This window comes from Panthera leo, chromosome B2 (genome assembly GCF_018350215.1).
Source record: "Panthera leo isolate Ple1 chromosome B2, P.leo_Ple1_pat1.1, whole genome shotgun sequence".
Lineage (NCBI taxonomy): Eukaryota > Metazoa > Chordata > Mammalia > Carnivora > Felidae > Panthera > Panthera leo.
This window is the reverse complement of record NC_056683.1, coordinates 70,516,267-70,537,144: the sequence shown is the minus strand read 5'-3', so window position 1 is coordinate 70,537,144 and position 20,878 is coordinate 70,516,267. Positions and strand designations below refer to the sequence as shown.

Sequence of the window (20,878 nt, the reverse complement as noted above, 5' to 3'; positions counted from 1 at the left end):
TATATTCACTATTACTGGAAAGTGTGTAAATCCTTGTTAAATAACTTTCTTTCAGTATGTTAAACTTGTCTTTTTGATCATTGATGCTTAAACAGGTAAGTTCTCATTATTCAGCAAGCACTATTCCTTCATATGAAATTTCAAACAACTGGAGCAAAAGGATGTAGAATAATGGATATCCCAAAATGTTACTAAGAACTCAGTAACATCTTTAAAATTTTAAGCAGCATTTCTTAACAAGCTCTATTTTTTTTTTTTGTAGTGGGAAGAATAGGTGGTGTCAGACTACTATGTCAAGTACCAGTTTACAAGATGGTAGTCAAGTGTCAAATTTGACCTTCATAAAATTGGAACAAATATATGCCTTGTTCTCTTTTTAACAATAAAATATATTTATATAAATACATTTTTCATGTTAAAGTTTTCTGCATATGTACATACCACTTGCTACCAAAATAAGTGAATAATAAACTGATGGTGACTCCTACTTACAATTTACTTTGTTATACAACATAGGTCAACTTACTTTGAATCCAAAAATAAAACAGTGAAACAAACTGCTCATTTTATCCTCTTAATGTGTAACCAAAGTAATGTTATTTAGAACACTTTGTTTATGATTAAGTGACATTAAGACAACTTTAGGAAAAGAAGGGGAAAAATAACAAAATACTAGAATTTCTTTCTGTTCAAAGAACATTAAATTCTCTCCTGCAATTTTAGCTGATACCTTGCATCTTGGGTTAAAGGAAACATTCAAGTTTTAAAACTGTGACTTTATTTACTTTTTAGGTTTATTATTTCCGGCAAGGACATGAAGCATATGTTGAAATGGCCCGGAAAAATAAGATTTATAGTATCAATCCCAAAAAACAGCCGTGGCATAAAATGGAACTACGGGTATGGTGTTTATTATTTAAAAAGTTCCAGATTATGTAGAAAATTGTATTGAATGGTACTCTTTTCACTGTAAGAAACTGTTCCATGAAGATACCTTTTTTAGTTGAAGCAGTCCTAGAGAGTAGAAGGTATTTAATTTTCAGAGAGACACAAGATTGAATTTATATATTCCTATAGTTTATAAATTGGGTACAAAATGTAATTATAGAGAAAATTAGTACTAATGTCTAACGTAAACTTTGTATGTGTATTTCTAGATTTATCAGACAGAGTTCAAAATTATGTAGAGGTCTTTGGAACTATATTGGAAACTTTTATTTCAATAAAGTTTTCCCCTTTATAAATTTTTTATTTATTTTTTAATGTTTATTTTTGAGAGAGAGCTTGAGTGGGGGAGGGGCAGGGGAGGCACAGATGATCTGAAGCAGGCCCTGCACTGACAGCAGTGAGCCTAATGTAGGGTTCAAACCCACAAACCGTGACATCATGACCGGAGCCAAAGTCAGATGCTCAACTGACTGAGCCACCCAAGCGCCCCTCTCTTTTTAAACTTTCTGTTGAGATATAATTTGTGTACTATAACATGCACAGATCTTCAGTACACAGGTCAACAAATTTTTACATGCACAGGATAATCACCACCTAGATCAAGACAGAAATGAAGAAATGTTTTAATTATTTTTATCAGTTTATTTTGTGATTTATTTTATGAAGATGGTTTCTTATTTTTTATATCTTTTTTCAGGAACAAGAACTGATGAAAATAGTTGGCATAAAGTATGAAGTAGGATTACCTACCCTTTGCTGCCTTAAACTTGCTTTTCTTGATCCTGACACTGGTAAACTGACTGGTGGATCATTTACCATGAAGTAAGGACTATTGAAAGAGGCAGTGGTTTCTTAGTATTGTAGATTGTTTTTCAAGATTCATATAAATTTGAACTTTTAGATATTTTTAGGTATGTGACCTAATCAATTTGTTTCTATTTGTAATTAGATACCATGATATGCCTGATGTTATAGATTTCCTAGTCTTGAGACAACAGTTTGATGACGCAAAATATAGGCGGTGGAACATAGGTGGGTAATTTATTTAGAAGCCATACATGTTCGTAATTTTTTTAATCTAATAAATTATTTACTATTTTTAATAATTTAGAAAAAGATAATCAGAGAAATCTTCTTGCCATTTGTGGGAACGTTGATAGCAAAGTAAGATATGGTGTCAGGTATTTAACAGTGGACCCTTCAATGCAAGGATTAAGAGTACTGACCCCCTGCATAATCAAAAATCTGTGTATAACTTTTAATTCCCCAAAGAGTTAACTACCAATAGCTTACTGTTGACCAGAAGCCTTACTGATGACAATTAATACGTATTTTATATATGTATTATATACTGTATTCTTAAAATAGAGTAAGCTAGAGAAAAAATATTAAGAAATAGTAAGGAAGAAAAAATGAATTTACAGTACCGTATATATCAGGGAAAAAAATCCATGTATGAGTGGACCCACACAGTCTAAACCTGTATTGTTCAGGGCTCAATTCTCCTTTAAATATAGTTCATGCTGAAATTCTAAACATTTTCTCTCTCAGATTTGGTAACTCATTAGATTGTTTATAGCTATTTCTTCAGCTGTTTTATGTGTTGACTTAAATTTTCTTTTAAAAATATAATAATTCAAAGTTGAAGCAGAAGATGTCTTCCAGTTAATAATGTTTAATAATTTGGACTGGGGCCAAAGCTAAACTGACATTTTCCTTTCCTTTGTTTAATCTGTTAATAATCTTTAAACTTAATATTGTAATCAAGACTCAAAGAAACTTTAAAATTCTTAAAAGATTCCAGACATTTAAGATGTATTCATTTATGTACACATGGATGTGCAGTTCATTAGAGTTGGGTTTTTTGTTTTTGTTTTTGTTTTTTAATTTTCAAATAGGGGCACTCTTTGGAGTGGTACATATATGGCATATTTGGTTTGTAAAACCACATCAGTTGATATGCCAGTCCACCTCTCTTCCAGTGCCATTGGAAGGCATTGGCATGGTGATTTTTCTTGTTTGGTCATGGTAAACTTAGAAATTTACATATGTGTGCTCTAAAAAGAAAAATTAGAGAAATACAGTTTATCAAAATTAGGGACATGGGAGCTATCAAAAAATTTACATTCCATGTAAATTCTATTACACCATTTTTCTGGAAACTTTGAAAGGTATGTTCCATCATATAAGGAAATGAACCAAGGAAGAGAAAGACGTGGAATCCCCTCCCCTCCACCAGGAAACAGGAAATCTAGAACAAGAAAGAGCCAAAATGAATTCCCAGTAATAGTCCCTAGAAGTCTCAGGATAGCATCTGTCTAGCAAGATCTATAAAATGATAGTTCAGAAGATGTTGTCCTCTAAGAGCAGTCTTTAGAAAAAAAAGAAAATGGAACTGATGAATTATCTAATGTGTTTGACTTTGTTGGAAATTAAGTTGAGGAATGTTTTATAATTTAAGCCTTTAGAGAATGTGGGAAGACTTTATAAATACAGAGAAAACCAACCACAAACAGTGAAGCAGTTATTATACAAAACTATAGAAGAAGGGAATTGTATGTTTGGCTTTGTAGCAAACATAGTGCTGATAAAAACAAAATAGATTAAATAAAATACACATAAATTGTTTATACAATTATATGGAGAGGTTAATACTTAATGTCTAAAATTAATGAGTGAAACCATAGCTGTATACTCATTTAGAAGTCTAAATAAATTCAAGAAGAAATCTTTGCAAGAGTTAGAGGTTTTTCTTGGTTTTGGTTATAAGCCTTTGGTACACTTGGTTGTTTAAACTATTTGAATGTGTTACTGATAAATTTTATTTTATATATTTTTTTTTATTTTAGAGAGCATGAGTAGGGGAGAGGGGCAGAGGGTGAGAGAGAAGAATCTTAAGCAGGCTGCATGCTCAGCATGGAGCCCAACACAGGGCTTGATCCCATGACCCTGGGATCATGACCTGAACTGAAATCAAGAGTCAGACACTCAGCTGACTAGGCCACCCAGGCACCCCTAAATTTTATTTTTTTAAAGACCTGCATCTGCCAATAAAATGCAGAATAGTAAGTCAGAATTTAGGAATATTCCAGAAATGAGCTGATAACCTATGTCTTCAGAAATGTTTAAAGTTTACTCTGAGTGGTGTACTCTATTCCTTGCTTAATTTCATTGTTATTCTGTAGTATTGTTTGTTGAGGTTAGACATACATTATCCAGTTCTTCCTCTTTAGCATAATGTCATCAGTGTATGTAAGATCATAAAAAATAGCTTTTTGAAACTCATGTTTACTGTAAGGTTGTGGTGACATCAAGAATGCTGTTTGTTAATTATATGGTAGCTTCTCACTAAGCTCAGTGTCACTAATATATATGCATCTGAAGAGCAAGTAGAGATCTGATCTGGTAGTAGATCCTGTTTACTGCTTAACATTGGCTGTTAGAATGCTTGAATCTGCATTTGGGTCCCAATGAATACCCATTCAAAGTTAGATATAATTCAGCAACATGCACTTGTGTTCTATTAACTTACTCCTGGCTCCAGTTTCCCTGTTTGTCATTAAATTTCTTTTAACTTTTTTTGTTTAGTTTTTTTGTTTGTTTGTTTGTTTGTTTTTTAGTTTTTAGTTCATTTTATGCTGTATGTCTCCCTAAACTTCTAAATCGTTTTTTTTGTAAAAAATGAGAATATAAACAAATGCTTGCTTTTTTGGGTTTGAGAATGAAACTTATTCAGATGAGTTCTAAAATACCTAATTTGTTCAAAGTCACACAGATAAGTTATTTGAACTCAAGTCCTTCAGACCCTAACCTATGCTCACCAGGAGAAAACCACTCTGTACTGTGAAAGCAAGGAAGAGGAAAGAGGGGCAGAAAGGAAGACTTGATTTACAGTTTTCATATGACACAGAAGGAAGTTGAGAAGATAGCTTATTGGGTCTTTTGGGAAAGCAGTTTTAGTAACATGACAGTAGCTGAGTGCAGTTGGGTAAGGAAAGAGACACAAGGAATGATGTCTAGTTTACAAAGATTAGTTGTTTTTCTTTTTGTTTCTTGTTTTTATAGGAAAGGGAAAGTGAGTATATATAGGAGTGTTACAGCTTCAGGGTGATTGACATGAAAGGGACCAAACAGATTGGATGTTTTATTTTTGTTTCTAGGCTGGAGTCTTGATTGTTGGAGGAACTTGCCTATAGGAAACAAGAAAATAAAGATAGACTCTAAATACTTGTTGGGTAGAAATTATCTAAACTGTGCTTTTATTTGAATGAAAAGTTTGGGCATAGTCCTAATGATGAGCTTAAAATTTTAGAATGGTAAAAATGCTTAAGAGTGAATTTCTCCTGGCCCTAATAAATATAAGAAATGGTACTGGAAACTGGTAAGTCATACTGATGTGTTTATTAAGTAAGTTTTTTTCTTCAATATTACTAATTTTATTTATTATTTGTTTATTTTGGAATGTATAGGTCACTTTTTATATGTTTTCTGAAATTATACAGGCAGTTTAGATTTGGGTAAAAAGGAGTAAGTACAGCAGCAGTACATTTCAGAGTAATGAGATGGCTTTTATTCTTATCCAGGTGACCGTTTCAGATCAGTCATAGATGATGCCTGGTGGTTTGGAACAATTGAAAGCCAGGAACCTCTTCAGCCTGAGTACCCTGATAGTTTGTTTCAGTGCTATAACGTTTGGTAAGGGAGTGTTTGTTGTATTTTAGTTCAGCTTGAGTTACTTTTAATATTTTCCCCCATCTATTAATAAAGTGACAAAGACACTTCTTTTAAACACTTAATGTTATTTTGTAAAATTTACAACACAATATTTAGATTTTTTAATGTAAGGATTTTCCTTCCTTTAAGCTGGGACAATGGAGATACAGAAAAGATGAGTCCTTGGGATATGGAGCTTATTCCTAATAATGGTAAGTGTATGTTAGGCTTTTTGTGTCTGTGTTACAAAATTAGTTTCTTAAATAAGGAATCTGATTTGCTGACTTGCTATTGCGTAGGGTTGTTATGAAGAGCAAACAAAATATTCAGCAGTTAGTTATTGCACACCTGCTGTGACCTTGGATTGAAGGTAGAGATGGCATAGCATTGAACATGATAGACATAATCTTTGTCCACTTGGAATTTATAATCTTACAGTGAAGATTGAAATTAGTTAATTATAGCAAAATATGAAAATGTTTTGCTAATTATTGTTCCCTCCTAGAAGGTGAGCATTTGGGAGCAAAGATTTTTTTTTTGTAACTCCAGCGGAACACTTAAGACTATAACAGAATATTAAGATTCAGCTTTTTGAGTGAGACAAATACTCATACCCTGTCTCTGCCATCTTCTATCTGGTGTCATCTTGGCAAGTTCCTTTTTTTTTGTTTTTTTTTTTTTTTTTTTAATATTTATTTATTTTTGAGAGAGAGACAGAGCGTGAGCAGGGGACGGGCAGAAAGAGAGGGAGACACAGAATCTGAAGCAGGCTTCAGGCTCTGCACTGTCAGCCCAGAGCCTGACACGGCTCGAACCCATGGACCATGAGATCATGACCTGAGCGGAAGTCAGACACTGAACTGACTGAACCACCCCGGCACCCCTTGGCAAGCTCTTTAAAAGACTTAAAACTTCAGATTTTTAGGACTTCAGCCTTTGAAATTAGGTAAACTAATACAATACAGGGCTGTTGTGAGAATTAAATGCCATCATGTGCATAAAGAGCTTAATATAGAGCCTGACACATGTAAGGGCCTCCAAGAGTAGGTAGTTTGCTACTAATAACAACTGTCTTCTTGCATATGGCCTGATATATATTGCCTTAGGATTAGGGAGTCAGATTTGGGCAGTAAGCAGATCTCTTCCTGGAACTGAAAAAAAGCCGGTGTGGGTGAAGCCTGTAGATTGCATTTTCCTTCTACCTCAGTGCCCATTTTTGTTTCTATTTTTTAAAAAATATCGCACACATAAGTGTATATGCATAAAAGGACTTAAAAAGCTGTATATTCCAGAATATTAAGAATGATTATTTATAAAGGTTGGGGATTTTTCCCAATGTGTCACTTTTCCTTTCAGGTAAGAATAAAGACTTTAAAAAACAAAAGGGAGGAGCTCTTGTGACATAATAGAAATAATCATTTATAATGGAGTTGTTCACTAGTTATTGTATTCTCAAAAGTCAGAGAAAAGATAACTTGGAAATTTAACCCAGCTGGTAAACCTTAGAGATGATAAAATCATGCTCATACATTAAAACTAGTTCTTTCTCGAAATTATCGCTTTGAAAATTTAATACCAATAACATATTTTTTTATCTCACTACTAAATTAGAGCTGTTTGAAACTATAAAATATCTCATACAACTTGTAACATTGTTACATGGCTTATCTTCTGATTTTATTTATCTTGTAAGCTTGAGTTTGAAGTCACATTGGACTATATATGAGAGAAGTGATGCTAGTCAGTGTTGTAATGCTTGGGGTATTTCTTGAAATGAATTAGTGGCATTAATTAATACGGTATTTCCTACCTAAATTTATCTGTGGGTGAAGGGGGTGATTTTTGTTGGTTTTGTTCTGTCCTGATATATATACACACATGCACCTATGGAGTTTAATTACATTTTGTAAGAGGAAGAATTTTGTATACAAATAGTGGCATATTTTCCAGTGTTCTCTGATGAAGTTTAGCTTAAAGGAAAAGGTACTTGGCAGATTTGTAAATTTTATGTCACCATCACCTCCTAACGATACTGTTAAAGATTCAGGTATGCAGAAGGCATGCCTTCATCATTTAAAAGCAAGAAGCATAAGAATCATCTGTTAGTATTAATAATTCTCTGTTTCCACATTTTAAAAAGTTGAGACTTCGATTACAGTATTCATGAAAAACACCACTTTAGTTCAGTTTCACCTTGTGTATGTTTTATCAAAATAAATATGAAGATTATATTATAAAATTCAGAAAATCTTTAATTTCTATCATTTTACAGAAATATTTGTCCTTTATCTGAAACTGATAGTAGAGCAAGTTGTCTGGTATAATTTTGGAAAAGTAATTATATACCCATCTAGAGAATTATTTATAAAATTAATGTTTTAAAAATTAATGTTATTGACCCTTGAAACATACTTCTCTTTAATGAAAAAAAGGAATATACTTACCAGATCTTTACAAGATTATACTTTAGGTTTTTTTGACAATATCAACTCTTTGTAAAGATAACCTAAATATTAACAAATAACCTAAATATTAGCAAGAAAGACATATATTAACTAAATCTGCTTTTCTTTCTGTGTATTTCAGCTGTATTTCCTGAAGAACTAGGTACCAGTGTTCCTTTAACTGATGTTGAATGCAGATCATTGATCTATAAACCTCTTGATGGAGAATGGGGTTCCAATCCCAGGGATGAAGAATGTGAAAGAATTGTTGCAGGAATAAACCAGTTGATGACACTAGGTAAATAATAATAGTAACACAGCAATGCAGGACAAGCTGGCAAAAAGCAAAGGAAAGGAAAACTGTTAGTATTTGAATAAAATTTTTCTTCACGGTGTCATGTCAGTGGTTTTCAAATATTATTAAGTGGAGTGTTTTTTTAATGAGGTATTACATAGAACTCAGATATCTAGAACAGGTAAAACTGGGATTGCTCTAGGTGAATTTTAGAGTGAGGGCCCCCAGAAATGCCAGGGATACCTCTGAAAAATCTGGATCCTCCAGAACCCAACTTGAAATCCCTCAACATATTTAAGCTGACATGATGTGAATTGGGAGAGTGGGGCTGAATGCTGAATTATAATTATATGAATAGCTGTACCAGTTTTCCCCTTAACTTTATGAATATATACACAAGGGAATACTTGCAAGGTAATAGGAGAGAATGAAATGCTTTTTCTCATATGAAAAAAAGAAAAACAATGGCCACAAAATGTTTGGTTATCTGAATTAAGGGCTTCCAAAACAACTCTAACTGGTGTGGTGGTTGGTAGCAACCCCTTCTGTCGATAGGGAATCAAGCTTAAAAGAGGGAAAAATGATGAATAAGAAGAGGAAAATACTCTGGAGACACATATTGGATGATATTTTCATTTGAAGTCTTTTTAAATATGGCAACACTTCATTTAAAGAGTCTATAAATATAATCCTAAATAATTTTAGTAGTAGTTTAGCATAAGAAGTTGTCTTACACTAAATGTGGATAAGCAAAAAATAGAGAGTGATCTTTATCAGGTTTTAGATTTTACCAGTTTACTGTGTGCCATTTGGTCAGTGACGTTGAGTCAGAGACTTCTGGATCTGTTCTTCCTCTGTACTTGTCTGATATTTCACAGAATTACGTTGTTAAAGTAAGGTAAGTTTTTGAGAAAGGTTACATTTGAATGGAATGTGTTATTATAGTGTTACTGAATGATTGTGAAAAACCTACAGATTCAGGACTGGCCATGTTTTAAGTATAGAAATATATGTATACTTAATAGGTCAGATTTATATATTATCTGTCATGGCTTTTCTTCTAAGAAATCTGAATAACAAATATCCCTAGAATTTTGCAGTATAAATATAGATGTAATAAGAAGTGAGACTCTATTATGCTAGCTAAACTGTATGTATTTTCTATGAAAAGACAGTGGCAGTCTAAGGGTTATATGAATCAGAACTTGTCTTAACTCAAGCAGAATTGTGAAGTCTTGTTAAACCATGAAAATTAAACATACAAACTAATTTTTTTATTCTAGATATTGCTTCAGCGTTTGTGGCCCCTGTAGATCTGCAAGCCTATCCCATGTATTGCACTGTAGTGGCGTATCCAACGGATTTAAGTACAATTAAACAAAGACTGGAAAACAGGTTTTACAGGTTAGAACCCATTTGCTGTATGTAGCTACTACCAAAAGAATACTAAATGATCCTTGGGTGTTTCTCAAACTTTAATGTCCATACATATCACCTAGGGATTTTGTTAAAATGCAGAGTCTGGTTCAGTAGTTTTAGTAGGACGTGAGGTTCTGCATTTCTAAGTTCCCTGGGATGCTGATGCTCCTGATCTATAGACTTGGAATATGGTTCATAGATACGGTTTTTTCTAGTTGCTAATGAGTGGGACCTCCCTGTCTTCATACTGTATTTTACAATTCAAGCCAGAGTATTTCATTTCCCACAGACATCACATTGAAATATTTGTTCATGGATTTTTTCATAGAACAATATTAAAAAGTTGTGGGGTTTTTTTTTCTTATTTTGCTTATAAATACTTAAGAACAACAAAGTTAGGAAAATTAGGGTATTTTTCATAGCTGTACTTTAGCTTGAAATATAGAGTTTAAAAAAAAGACGTCTAATTTAAATTAATTTGCATCTTCTAGTTAGCGGTTTGAGTAAACATTGAGTTCTAATCTGAGACACCCATCGTAGGCTTATTGCCTAGAATATGTTTTTAGAAAAGTGAATTTAAGTCTATAGTTTTCACATAATGAAATCATATTTCCAGTTTTCATGACTTTTGCTTAAAAGACAACATTTTAATTTAAATCAGTGCATTAAAAAATTTCTTTGGGGGGGTCCCTGGCTGGCTCAGGTGGTTAAGCATCTGACTTTTGATCTTAGCAAAAGTTCCCACATTAGGCTCCGCTCTAGGAGTGAAGCCTGCTTAAAAAAAAAAAAAAAAAAGTTTGTGAGCACTTTCATTTTTTTGCAGTTCTTTACATTACTATTCATTTTAACTTAGGGGAATTTTTATTCATATTTCATATATTTTGATATAAAATGTGCCTTTGGTTCTTTTTATTCCTTAAATTATAATTCTGATTTGGTACTTTCTGTGCCTGCACTGAAAACACCATTTATTATTCCTTAACTTACTAAGCAAGGTTTTTCAACAAAAGCATTATTGACATTTGGGAGCTAGAAAATTTTTTATTGTGAGGGGCTGTCCATACCTTTACCCTTTGGGTGCTAATAGTAGCCCCTAGTTGTAAAAAGGAAAAATGCCTTTAAATATTGCCAACTAAGATGTTAAGACTTCAGGTTCTAAAGATTTTTCTGATCTTGTTAGGTGCTTCTGCTGTTGGTATATTGATATTTGTCAAAAGCATAGAGATGAGGAGGAAATCACAATGATGTGCGCCTCCCAGCCATCTTACCTTCAAAGTACACTTCTTTAAGTCTTTTTTAACATCACATGTTAGAAGTTTAAGAGAAAAGGGAGTAGTTATTTTTAACTATATCCTTCCTTGTCCCTAGACCCCTAAAATTGCTAAGCCTTAAGAATTGTACTTAGTGCTTCAGAGATGGAACAAGATAGGGGAGGAAAACGGGAGAAAGAGTTGTTCCTATACACTAATTGTTGGATTACAGCTAAAAAGATAAGCTCCTGACATCTCCCACTATTGTTGTAAATGTACTTTCTCATAGAAATACTACTTAATATGGTAATTGCTAACGTGTAGTGTTTTTTACGGTACATTATAGCTTAAATAGGCTTTATTGGCAATTGCTTAGCTTAGTAGTCACTTTAAGAAAAAATCTTGGAACACAATCCTTACATAAATTAGAAACAAACTGCCTGTTTTTGAATCTGGTAATAAAGACCTGAGTTATGTTATTTAATAAAATGATGCCTTCATGTGCGTTTTCACTGCTTCAAGTTTTTTGTTTTTCCTTTACTTATTGGCTACAGATTTCTTGCAGTTTATGGTTTTCCTCTCTGATACCTCTGGTTCAGTCTCATTAAACTACTACTGTCAGTTTGCCCTGCTGGGCATTAATCTAATACCTTATTTTACACAGTTTTCTATAGAGTATCCTGAAGATGCCTGTGATTCTGTTACTAGAATAAGTCTTGCAATGCTGTATGAAAAGCACACAGCTTTCTGTATGCTTCTGTACCCACAATTGTATATAATATTTGTAAAATTACATATAATTGTGTTTCTGTTCACACATCAGTATCAGTAATATTTTCTGAGCGTTTTCTTCTTTGCTATTTTAAGTGGGACCACATATTGGATGATACTCTAGAAGTCATTTTTGGATTTTTCTTTACTTTCAGAAAGAAAAGAAACCACTATTAATAGTCTAGTGTGTCTAATCTAGGGTGACATTTTCTATGCAAATACACAGTTACTGTTGCTACTCCTTTTTTTCCCCTGCCCAAATGAGATATATATTTTTTCAGAATAATTTTTTAAGTGGTGAGTTTTGTAATTGAATTGAGACTGCAGTTGAAAAGTTGGAATGTCTTGGTTTTAAATTGTGTGGAAATATTTCTAAATAAAATGAGGCTAAGACTTCTGTATTTTGTTTGTTTAAGGCGAGTTTCTTCCCTAATGTGGGAAGTTCGATATATAGAGCATAATACACGAACATTTAATGAGCCTGGAAGCCCTATTGTGAAATCTGCTAAGTTTGTGACTGATCTTCTTCTACATTTTATAAAGTGAGTAGTTTTTCCACACTTAATTATAATTAATTAATGTCAATATTTTAAGGTTTAAAAATGTCAAAATATAAAATGCAATTATTTTTTATATGTATAATGTTGCATGCTGTGCTATAAATTAGCTCCACTCAAGATAGGAAGCATACAATGTCTGTCTAAACACTTAGTTCATTGACTGATATTAATTATGAAGTCATAAAAGTTGTGTTACAGTTATATTCTATAGTTAATATTAAAAAATATGAATCATTCTCTAAATCTAGCTGTTAGATAATAATAGTAAGGGGTTAAGCACTTATAGAACATAATAATGTTTTACCTAAAATAGTTCTAAACCAAATAATAATAATACAGGTGGCAGATATCACTATCTGGAATTAACAGTTAAGAAAACAGTTGTAGAGATTTACATGTTTAATTTACACAGGAACAGAGTGTCTGCCATCTAAGAATTTTTCATCTTAACATTATATTGCCCTTGACAAGTTTGTAAATAAGTATTTATGTAGTCCAGCAAGAAACTAAATTTAGCTTTCAAGATTCTTCTTAAAAGTCAGGTTTACTTCCTCATTCATTAATTTCCTACCAAGAATGATAACTGCAGCTCTTTAAGGGAGTAGCTCTTTTATTTTTTTATCTTAATGAATTTTATATAGCCACAGAATGAATTGAGCTTTCTAAACTGAAGCCAGAGGAATGACTCAGTGGTATGTTTTGTCTAACATACCACTCTTGAGTTCATACTGAGGTTATTTAAATTGGATAATTTTTTCTGGCTAAGAAAAAAATATATTTTATAATTTAAGTTTAAATACTCAGCTGCTGACAGCTTTCATTTTTACGTGAAGATATTATTGAGGCTTTTTTAAAAACATCTCCAATTTCATTCTCATTACTCAGCATAATCATAGGGCCCCCTTTTGTGGTATTAGTTAGGGGTTTTTTTTGTTTTTTGTTTCTTGGAAGTTTTTTGGTAAAGAACGTAGGTAATTTCAATATAAGAAAACACCAAAGAAAATTAGTAAGATAAATGTTATGCCCTACTCTCTACCTTACTCTGTAAAGAAATCTGTTGCCTTTCAAATGGTTTGGGGGCTATTTTTACTATGCCTTTTTTTTTTATTTTTCCCCAGTTTTAATGGGGAAACTAATTGAGACTAATTAAGGATTAATTACCCCTGGAAGATTGTTTACATAACTTAGTTATAAGGCTTATAATATTTTGCCAGTGAAGTTTATAGTCTGTAATTTTGCTATATGTGTGTGTATGTACATTTCTCTTTTCCAAAGAGGAATCAATAGAATTGCGTGATACAGTAATTTCACACTTTAGTGAAATAATTTACATGAAACAATTATTTTTATATTTGGAATAGTCTATAAAATATTTTTCAAACTGTTACTTTGAAATGCCTTGTAAGAATAGATTAATGTTTAAAGCATCTATATTTTATGTATCTAAAAATAAACCCCTGCATTTTTTTAGAAGTATATAATTTGTTGGGGCACCTGGGTGGCTCAGTTGGCTGGGCGTCCGACTTCGGCTCAGGTCACGATCTCACTGTCCGTGGGTTCGAGCCCCGCGTCAGGCTCTGTGCTGACGGCTCAGAGCCTGGAGCCTACTTCAGATTCTGTGTCTCCCTCTCTCTCTGCCCCTCCCCCATTCATGCTCTGTCTCTCTCTGTCTCAAAAATAAATAAATGTTAAAAAAAAAAAAAAATTAAAAAAAAAAAGTATATAATTTGTTTATACATTTTTAGCTAACAGTAACTCTTAAATATTAGGTATATCTTGAAATTTTTATTATACTTTGAGTTATTTCTCAAAGTTTGAGATAACTCATAACTTTGAGTTATTGGCCAAATTTCAAGCAATAGGGTATATAATGAGGTGATATAAGAGATAAATGAGATAGAAATGTGTATTTATCATCTTAATACAATTTCATAGATAAATTTTAAGTAACTATAAGGAAAATAACAAGAAAATCTGTATGAAAGTATAGATGGGGATTACTTCTAGCTTATGAAAGTGGGGTTTTAGGTACAGGAAACATGGGTTAGGATGTTACGGACAAGGTAGATATCGATAGATTCAGAAGTTAGATGAAAGCCATTCTAGGGACAAGGAGTGTGGCATAAGGGGTAGGAAAGGGTAAGGAGTTATTAACGGAATTAAGCAATTTATACCAGGTGAATTAGAAAGTACGCGAGCAGAAGTAATAAGGATACAATGCTATAAGCATGAGTTGGAGCCAGATCATGTAGGGCCTTGAATGCATTTCTTTTTTTTTTTATTTTTTTTAATTTTTTTTTTTTCAACGTTTTTTATTTATTTTTGGGACAGAGAGAGACAGAGCATGAACGGGGGAGGGGCAGAGAGAGAGGGAGACACAGAATCGGAAACAGGCTCCAGGCTCCGAGCCATCAGCCCAGAGCCTGACGCGGGACTCGAACTCACGGACCGCGAGATCGTGACCTGGCAGAAGTCGGACGCTTAACCGACTGCGCCACCCAGGCGCCCCTTGAATGCATTTCTAATATTAATTGATAGGGAAGAGACAGAAAGCCTAAATAGCAGATTGATTGCTACAGCTGACCAACTAAGAGGTGATGAGGGTTTAATGTATGGAAATGAGAAAGAAGCAGAGACCAAGAGATTTTGAAGGTAGAATCACAGAACTTGGCCAATGATTGGGTTTATAAGGAGGCAAAGGAAGGAATAGTGAAAAATCATGCATTACTGTGAGAATGGTAATGCTGTTAAAAATAGGAGGAGGAAGAGTGGGGAGTGAAAATTAGGTTTAGACATGTGGAATTCTAGATGATGATAGGAATCTCAAGAGAAGAGTCAGACCAAATTATAGAATTCGGAATTCATTTACACAAGTAAGGTTATCAGGGCAAAAGCTGTAGTGTCAAGAAAAGATGACTAAAGGACAAAATTTTAGGGAATGACTATAAATATTTAAGAATGAAAGGAAGAAGGAATTAGAAGACAGGAAGTATCTTAGCTTTCCTTTGTGTATTGAGGAATGAAAGAGGGCATCACACACACAGCAGCAACCTGAGCAAATACTGGGAGGTAAAAATTGGGTTTGGTGTATTGAAATAGGCCAGAATGGAAGCTCCACATAGGGTGGAGGGGCACGGGCAGGTGTGTGGGTATAGGGTTTTGGAGTTGACCAATGAAAAAAGCGTTCCGCTTCAAACTTTATCTTAAAATCTGGTTTTGTTAACAGATTTAAAGGAAAAAAAATAAAATCTCAGGACTCTAATCTTATGTACTAACATTTCCTTGCTGTTTAGGGATCAGACTTGTTACAACTTAATTCCACTGTACAATTCAATGAAGAAGAAAGTTTTGTCCGATTCTGAGGTATTTAATATTTCATTATGATACTGATATTGGTCTTTTTCTATATATATATAAAAAGAAATGTACACGTAGTTTTCAGGTAAATGCTGTAATGAAAATTATTTTTGGCTAATGCTGTAGTTTCCAAAAAGTGGTTCAGCATTTTTTTGCTGTAGTTATTAAAAATATTGTGGGGGACTCTCTAATGAGCCCATAAAGTATTCCAGCATATACATTATGGGTTTTCCAAAGTGTAAAAGTGATAATTGGTATATAAATAACTATGGTAGATTCTCTAAACTCTAAAACATGTAATGAAGTCTAGAATGTTTAGTGAATCTGATAAACTCTTATTTCAAAGGAAGAAGAGAAAGATGCTGATGTGCCAGGAACTTCTACCCGAAAAAGAAAGGTAAGATTTTTTTGTTTTAGCAGAAATACTTTATATGAATTAAAATGTATTAAAGGCAGTTTTTTAACTCTTAGTATTTTTAAAGACAGATTAAGTATTACTTCCAAATCATTTTCCATTACAAAATACATGGTTTTCAGAACTAGGTGAATAATATTTTCTATTTGAGTTACTGTATATGACCTAATTATTTGAGATTGCATGAAAAATACAAATTGTACTGTATAAATGTTACTTTATTAATTTTTTATTTTAATATATTTGAAGCTTTTATACATTTTATTTTATTAATATATTGAAAATTTTCATTTCAGGACCATCAACCTAGAAGGAGATTACGTAACAGAGCTCAATCTTACGATATTCAAGCATGGAAGAAACAATGTCAAGAATTATTAAATCTCATATTTCAATGTGAAGATTCTGAGCCTTTCCGCCAGCCAGTAGATCTCCTTGAATATCCAGTAAGTATTTTTGAAAATATTACCTTACCTGTCAGCTTGCCATATATCTCACACATGACAGTTAGCTATTTAAGTTATTTCTTATGGTTATAGTTTATTTCTTCATTATTAAATACGTGTTCTCATCTATTTGGCTAAATGGAGCATCTAAGTTGAGTAGTGTGGTATTTAAAACAGAAAGAACCCCAGATTAAGACTCTGAAGTATTAGATTATGGCCCCAGCACTCCCACTTACCAGCTGTGCAACTTTGAGCAAGTCATTTAGTTTGTTTATCTGAATATTATTTTTTACTATTTTCTTTCTCAGACTAATTCTAAGAATTTATTATGGCAGTTACAGGAAACAAGAGTAATAATACCTAACCTTCCCTACAGGGTTATGGATGAAATGAGAACACATTAAAATAATTTTTCACTTGTAGCACTATATACAAATGCAAGGTGGCATAATTATATTTATGGAATTCAAGGTAGGGAGGTTGAGTAAAACTGATCTGAATATTTATTTTTGCGTGCAGTCTTAGCAATCTAAATATAGTTTAAAGTGATTTTTTTTTTTATTCCTTTATTCAGTTATTAAAGGTTGTACAGTTCAGGTAACATTCATTTATGATTTCAAATGAAAATAAAAATGAAATATTTTATAAGAGATCATGACCCAAACGTGATATCATCTGACTTCATTAATTGTTTTTTATGTGTGTGTTCTAATTCAAAATGATGAATGAAAATAGAGAAATTTCATCAGTAGATAAATATCATAAAATGCCTTTTTTTTTTTGTCATTTAAAGATCGAGAAACCTGGAATCTTGAATGTACAAGATAAACTTTTAATTCCAGCAATGTAATAAACTGGGCTAATTTGAACCCTATATTCCAAAAAAGTCATAAAGAAGTAAGCTAATGCTACAGTACTCTGGTTTTCAATTCTCTTTGCTTTTGGAACCTGTGGATTTCCCTTTGTTTCTTACAAGCCCAGCTATGTATTTTAGAAAACATTATAGTTTATCTCGTGCTTGCAGGTGTTTGTATTCTAGACTTTTCCCCAGAAAAGAAGAGATAGATGTAAGCTTTAATGTTTTGATTCTAGAGGCACAAGAATAACATGACGTAGAGACAGAAAAAGCCATGCAATCCACGCTGAGGAAGGAAATTAGAACTGAGACCCCCCCCCCCCCCCCCCGCTCCCCAGGACTGTTGAAAGACTTCACCCTCGATGAAAACAATAGTATGATTCCCTCCACAAGGAAAAATATCTCTGTTGTTCTGATGTCAGGAGAGAAATCTCTAATAGCTGGCTCTACGCATAGATTTAGAGCCTAAATTTACAGTATCCATGTGTGTAGAAATTCATCAGAGGGAGAAAAAAACCAAACCCTAAACAAAGGCGAATTAATGATAAAAAGAAATCGCAAACTATATGAGGGAGTGATCCATCATAAATACTACAGAAACAACAAGTGGAAATATTAGTACCCTCTTCCCCAAAACTTGACATAATAGATTATTTCTGAAATACTATACTTTATCAGATATAAAACACCAATGACTTATTTTATGCATCACCAAGAAAGGAAAAAATGCTGCCAATGAAACTTGGTTGTTATTTTGGTTTAATAGATAAATGGAGGTATAAGAAGCATAAAGAAAAAAAGACGTTATTTGAGGGGGAAAAGGCAGATATTTTTAAAAATTTAAACTAAATAAGGGGACCTGGGCAGCTCAGGCGGTTGAGCATCTGACTCTTGATTTCAGCTCAGGTTATTTCAGTTTGTGAACTCAAGCCCTGTGCCATGCTCTGCGTTGACAGCATGGAGCGTGCTTGGGATTCTCTCTCTCTACCCCTCCCCCCACTTGCATGTTCTCTCTCCCTCAAAATAAATAAATTTTAAAAAATTTTAAACAAAATGGAATTTCTGAGAATGAAATGTGAAATAATTGAAATGAAAACTCTTAAAGAAAGGAGATACAGTAGATAGGATGAAAAAATTCAAAACATAACTTACAGGAGTTTCAGAATGGGAGAGGGGCAATCTTTGAGGAGTTAATGGCTGAAGGTTTTCTAGGTTACATAAACATTTGACAAAGCATGACTCCTGAACAGGATAGATATGAAAAAAAAAAATCTTTACCTGGAATAATAGTGAAAAATCAAAACTCTAAGTACAAAAGAAAAATGTTAAAACAACCATACAAAAAATATAGAAGAGACCTATTCTCATGACTACATATAGTGTTACACTTGTGCATCTGGAATCTAAACGTTAAAGCTTGTATCTTTCTCTTCCTTAATGGAGAAAAGTCCAGAATACAAACACCTGCAGAGAGAGAGAGAGAGAGAGAGAGAGAGAGAGAGAGTGTGTGTGTGTGTGTGTGTGTGTAAAAAATATATATATGATAACAATACATATATTTATATATGGATACAGGTATAGCTGACTCATTGTTGAACTGAGGGTCATGTTAAGCAGCTCTCCAAGATACACAGCTATTTGTTGACAAAGTGAGGACAGGAGCCCCTATTTCCTATATCAGGTGCATCAGAGCTTAGGCAGTGTTCTTACAGAATAACTAGTATATAAGAATGTAGTCTCTCTGAGGTACTGAGGTATTCAAAATAATGAGAACAGTATTTAGAGGTTCTCCTTCTAGCAGCCAAAAGTATTAAACAAATAGAAGAAGCAAGAAAAAATTTTAATTTGATCACTTGTCTCTTACGTTACTCCTTGATGGAGGGAAGTGTAAAGACTTAGGATTATTTGCTGTTTTTTATTATTATCACTGAGAAGAGAAAATCGGATTTATCTGCTTTTTATACTTCAGAATTAACTATAAGTTAACTGCCAGCCTAACTGTACTAGAATATTTATGGCAGTCATATTCTTCATATTTCAGCTTTTGTATGAAAATGTTCACATTTTGAGTTTAGTCAAATACTTAAAGCAGGATTTTAAAAATTAAAATTTTTTGATGGAAATCAGCATGCTAAATAAATATTCTACCCCATTTATTTAACAGATACATTAAATGGTTATCATATAGTGTATGGAGTAACAGAAACCCAAGATATGAACCAAGAAGAAGTGTTCTATATAAATATATTTAACATTTTCCTAAAATCTGCAAAGTTTATAGAGCCAGTATGTCATAATATTCAGTATCCATGTAATTATAGTTTCTGTTGAAGTGGTTAGTTACCCTTAAGGAGAGAGAGGTTGCACAGACACTGTTCAAATGACGTTACCATTGCATAAAGCAGTTTTCTAACTCCTTTAACTTTGCTGCCCCCCCGAGCCCCTCCCTCTACAAACTATCTTAAGAATCAGGGTTTCAGTCTTTGGAATGTCTTTTTTTTTTTTAAGGTCATTTATATGATTTTATTACACAGGAAAATCTGAAATTACAGTTTTCACTTTGGATATGTTATTCTTTTCTATTTCACTTTTTTAAACTTTGTTTTTATTTTAAATCCAGTTAGTTAACATTCAGTTAGTTTCAGCTGTACAATATAGTGATTCAGCACTTCCATACATCACCCTGTGCTTATTAAATAACCACAAGTGCATTCCTTAATCCCTTATGGTAACCATTAGTTCTCTATAATTAAGAGTCTGTTTCTTACTTTGACACTCCCCCCCCGTCACTTTTTTCCTGTTGCTTGTTTTATTTGTGAAATTCCACATGAGTGAAATCAAATGGTATTTGTTTTTCTCTGCCTCATTTTGCTTAATTAACATTATACTCTCTAGCTCCATTCATGTCATTTCAAATGGCAAGATTTCGTTCTTCTTTATGGATGAATGATATTCCACTGTATATATAGACCTTCTTTATCCATTCATCAATAATACTGCTATACACATAGGAGTGCATATATCTTTTTGAATTCGTGTTCTACGAATTTACTGGGTAAATACCCAGTAGTGTGATTGCTGGATTGTAGAGTAGTTCTATTTTTAACTTTTTGAGGAACCTCCATACTGTTTCCCAAAGTAGCTGCACCAGTTTGCATTCCCACCAACAGTACATGAGTGTTCCTGTTTCTCCACAGGAGTGTTCCTGTTTCTCGCCGACACCTGTTGTTTCCTGTATTTTTGATTTTAGCTATTCTGACATATGTGAGGTGATATCTCAATGATGAGCATCTTTTCACATATCTGTTGGCTATCTGTATGTCTTCTTTGGAAAAGTGTCTGCTTTTTTTCATTTTTAAAATCAGATTGTTTTTTGAGTGTTTTATAAGTTCTTTATATATTTT

The 20,878-nt window shown here is 33.1% G+C and overlaps 1 protein-coding gene across 3 annotated transcripts in view; it reads left to right on the top strand.

The window, feature by feature from the left end:
- The window catches only part of LOC122220109 (pleckstrin homology domain interacting protein), a 138,877-nt gene that overhangs the window by 102,481 nt on the left and 15,518 nt on the right, over positions 1-20,878 (top strand). For all 3 annotated transcript variants that reach the window (XM_042939210.1, XM_042939209.1, XM_042939208.1), the window contains exons 25-35: positions 793-900; positions 1,646-1,770; positions 1,898-1,980; positions 5,532-5,643; positions 5,812-5,873; positions 8,248-8,403; positions 9,684-9,804; positions 12,257-12,382; positions 15,694-15,763; positions 16,104-16,154; positions 16,469-16,618. In XM_042939210.1, the coding sequence (XP_042795144.1) occupies positions 793-900; positions 1,646-1,770; positions 1,898-1,980; positions 5,532-5,643; positions 5,812-5,873; positions 8,248-8,403; positions 9,684-9,804; positions 12,257-12,382; positions 15,694-15,763; positions 16,104-16,154; positions 16,469-16,618 (1,164 nt within the window). The remainder of the gene's footprint in view (positions 1-792; positions 901-1,645; positions 1,771-1,897; positions 1,981-5,531; positions 5,644-5,811; positions 5,874-8,247; positions 8,404-9,683; positions 9,805-12,256; positions 12,383-15,693; positions 15,764-16,103; positions 16,155-16,468; positions 16,619-20,878) is intronic.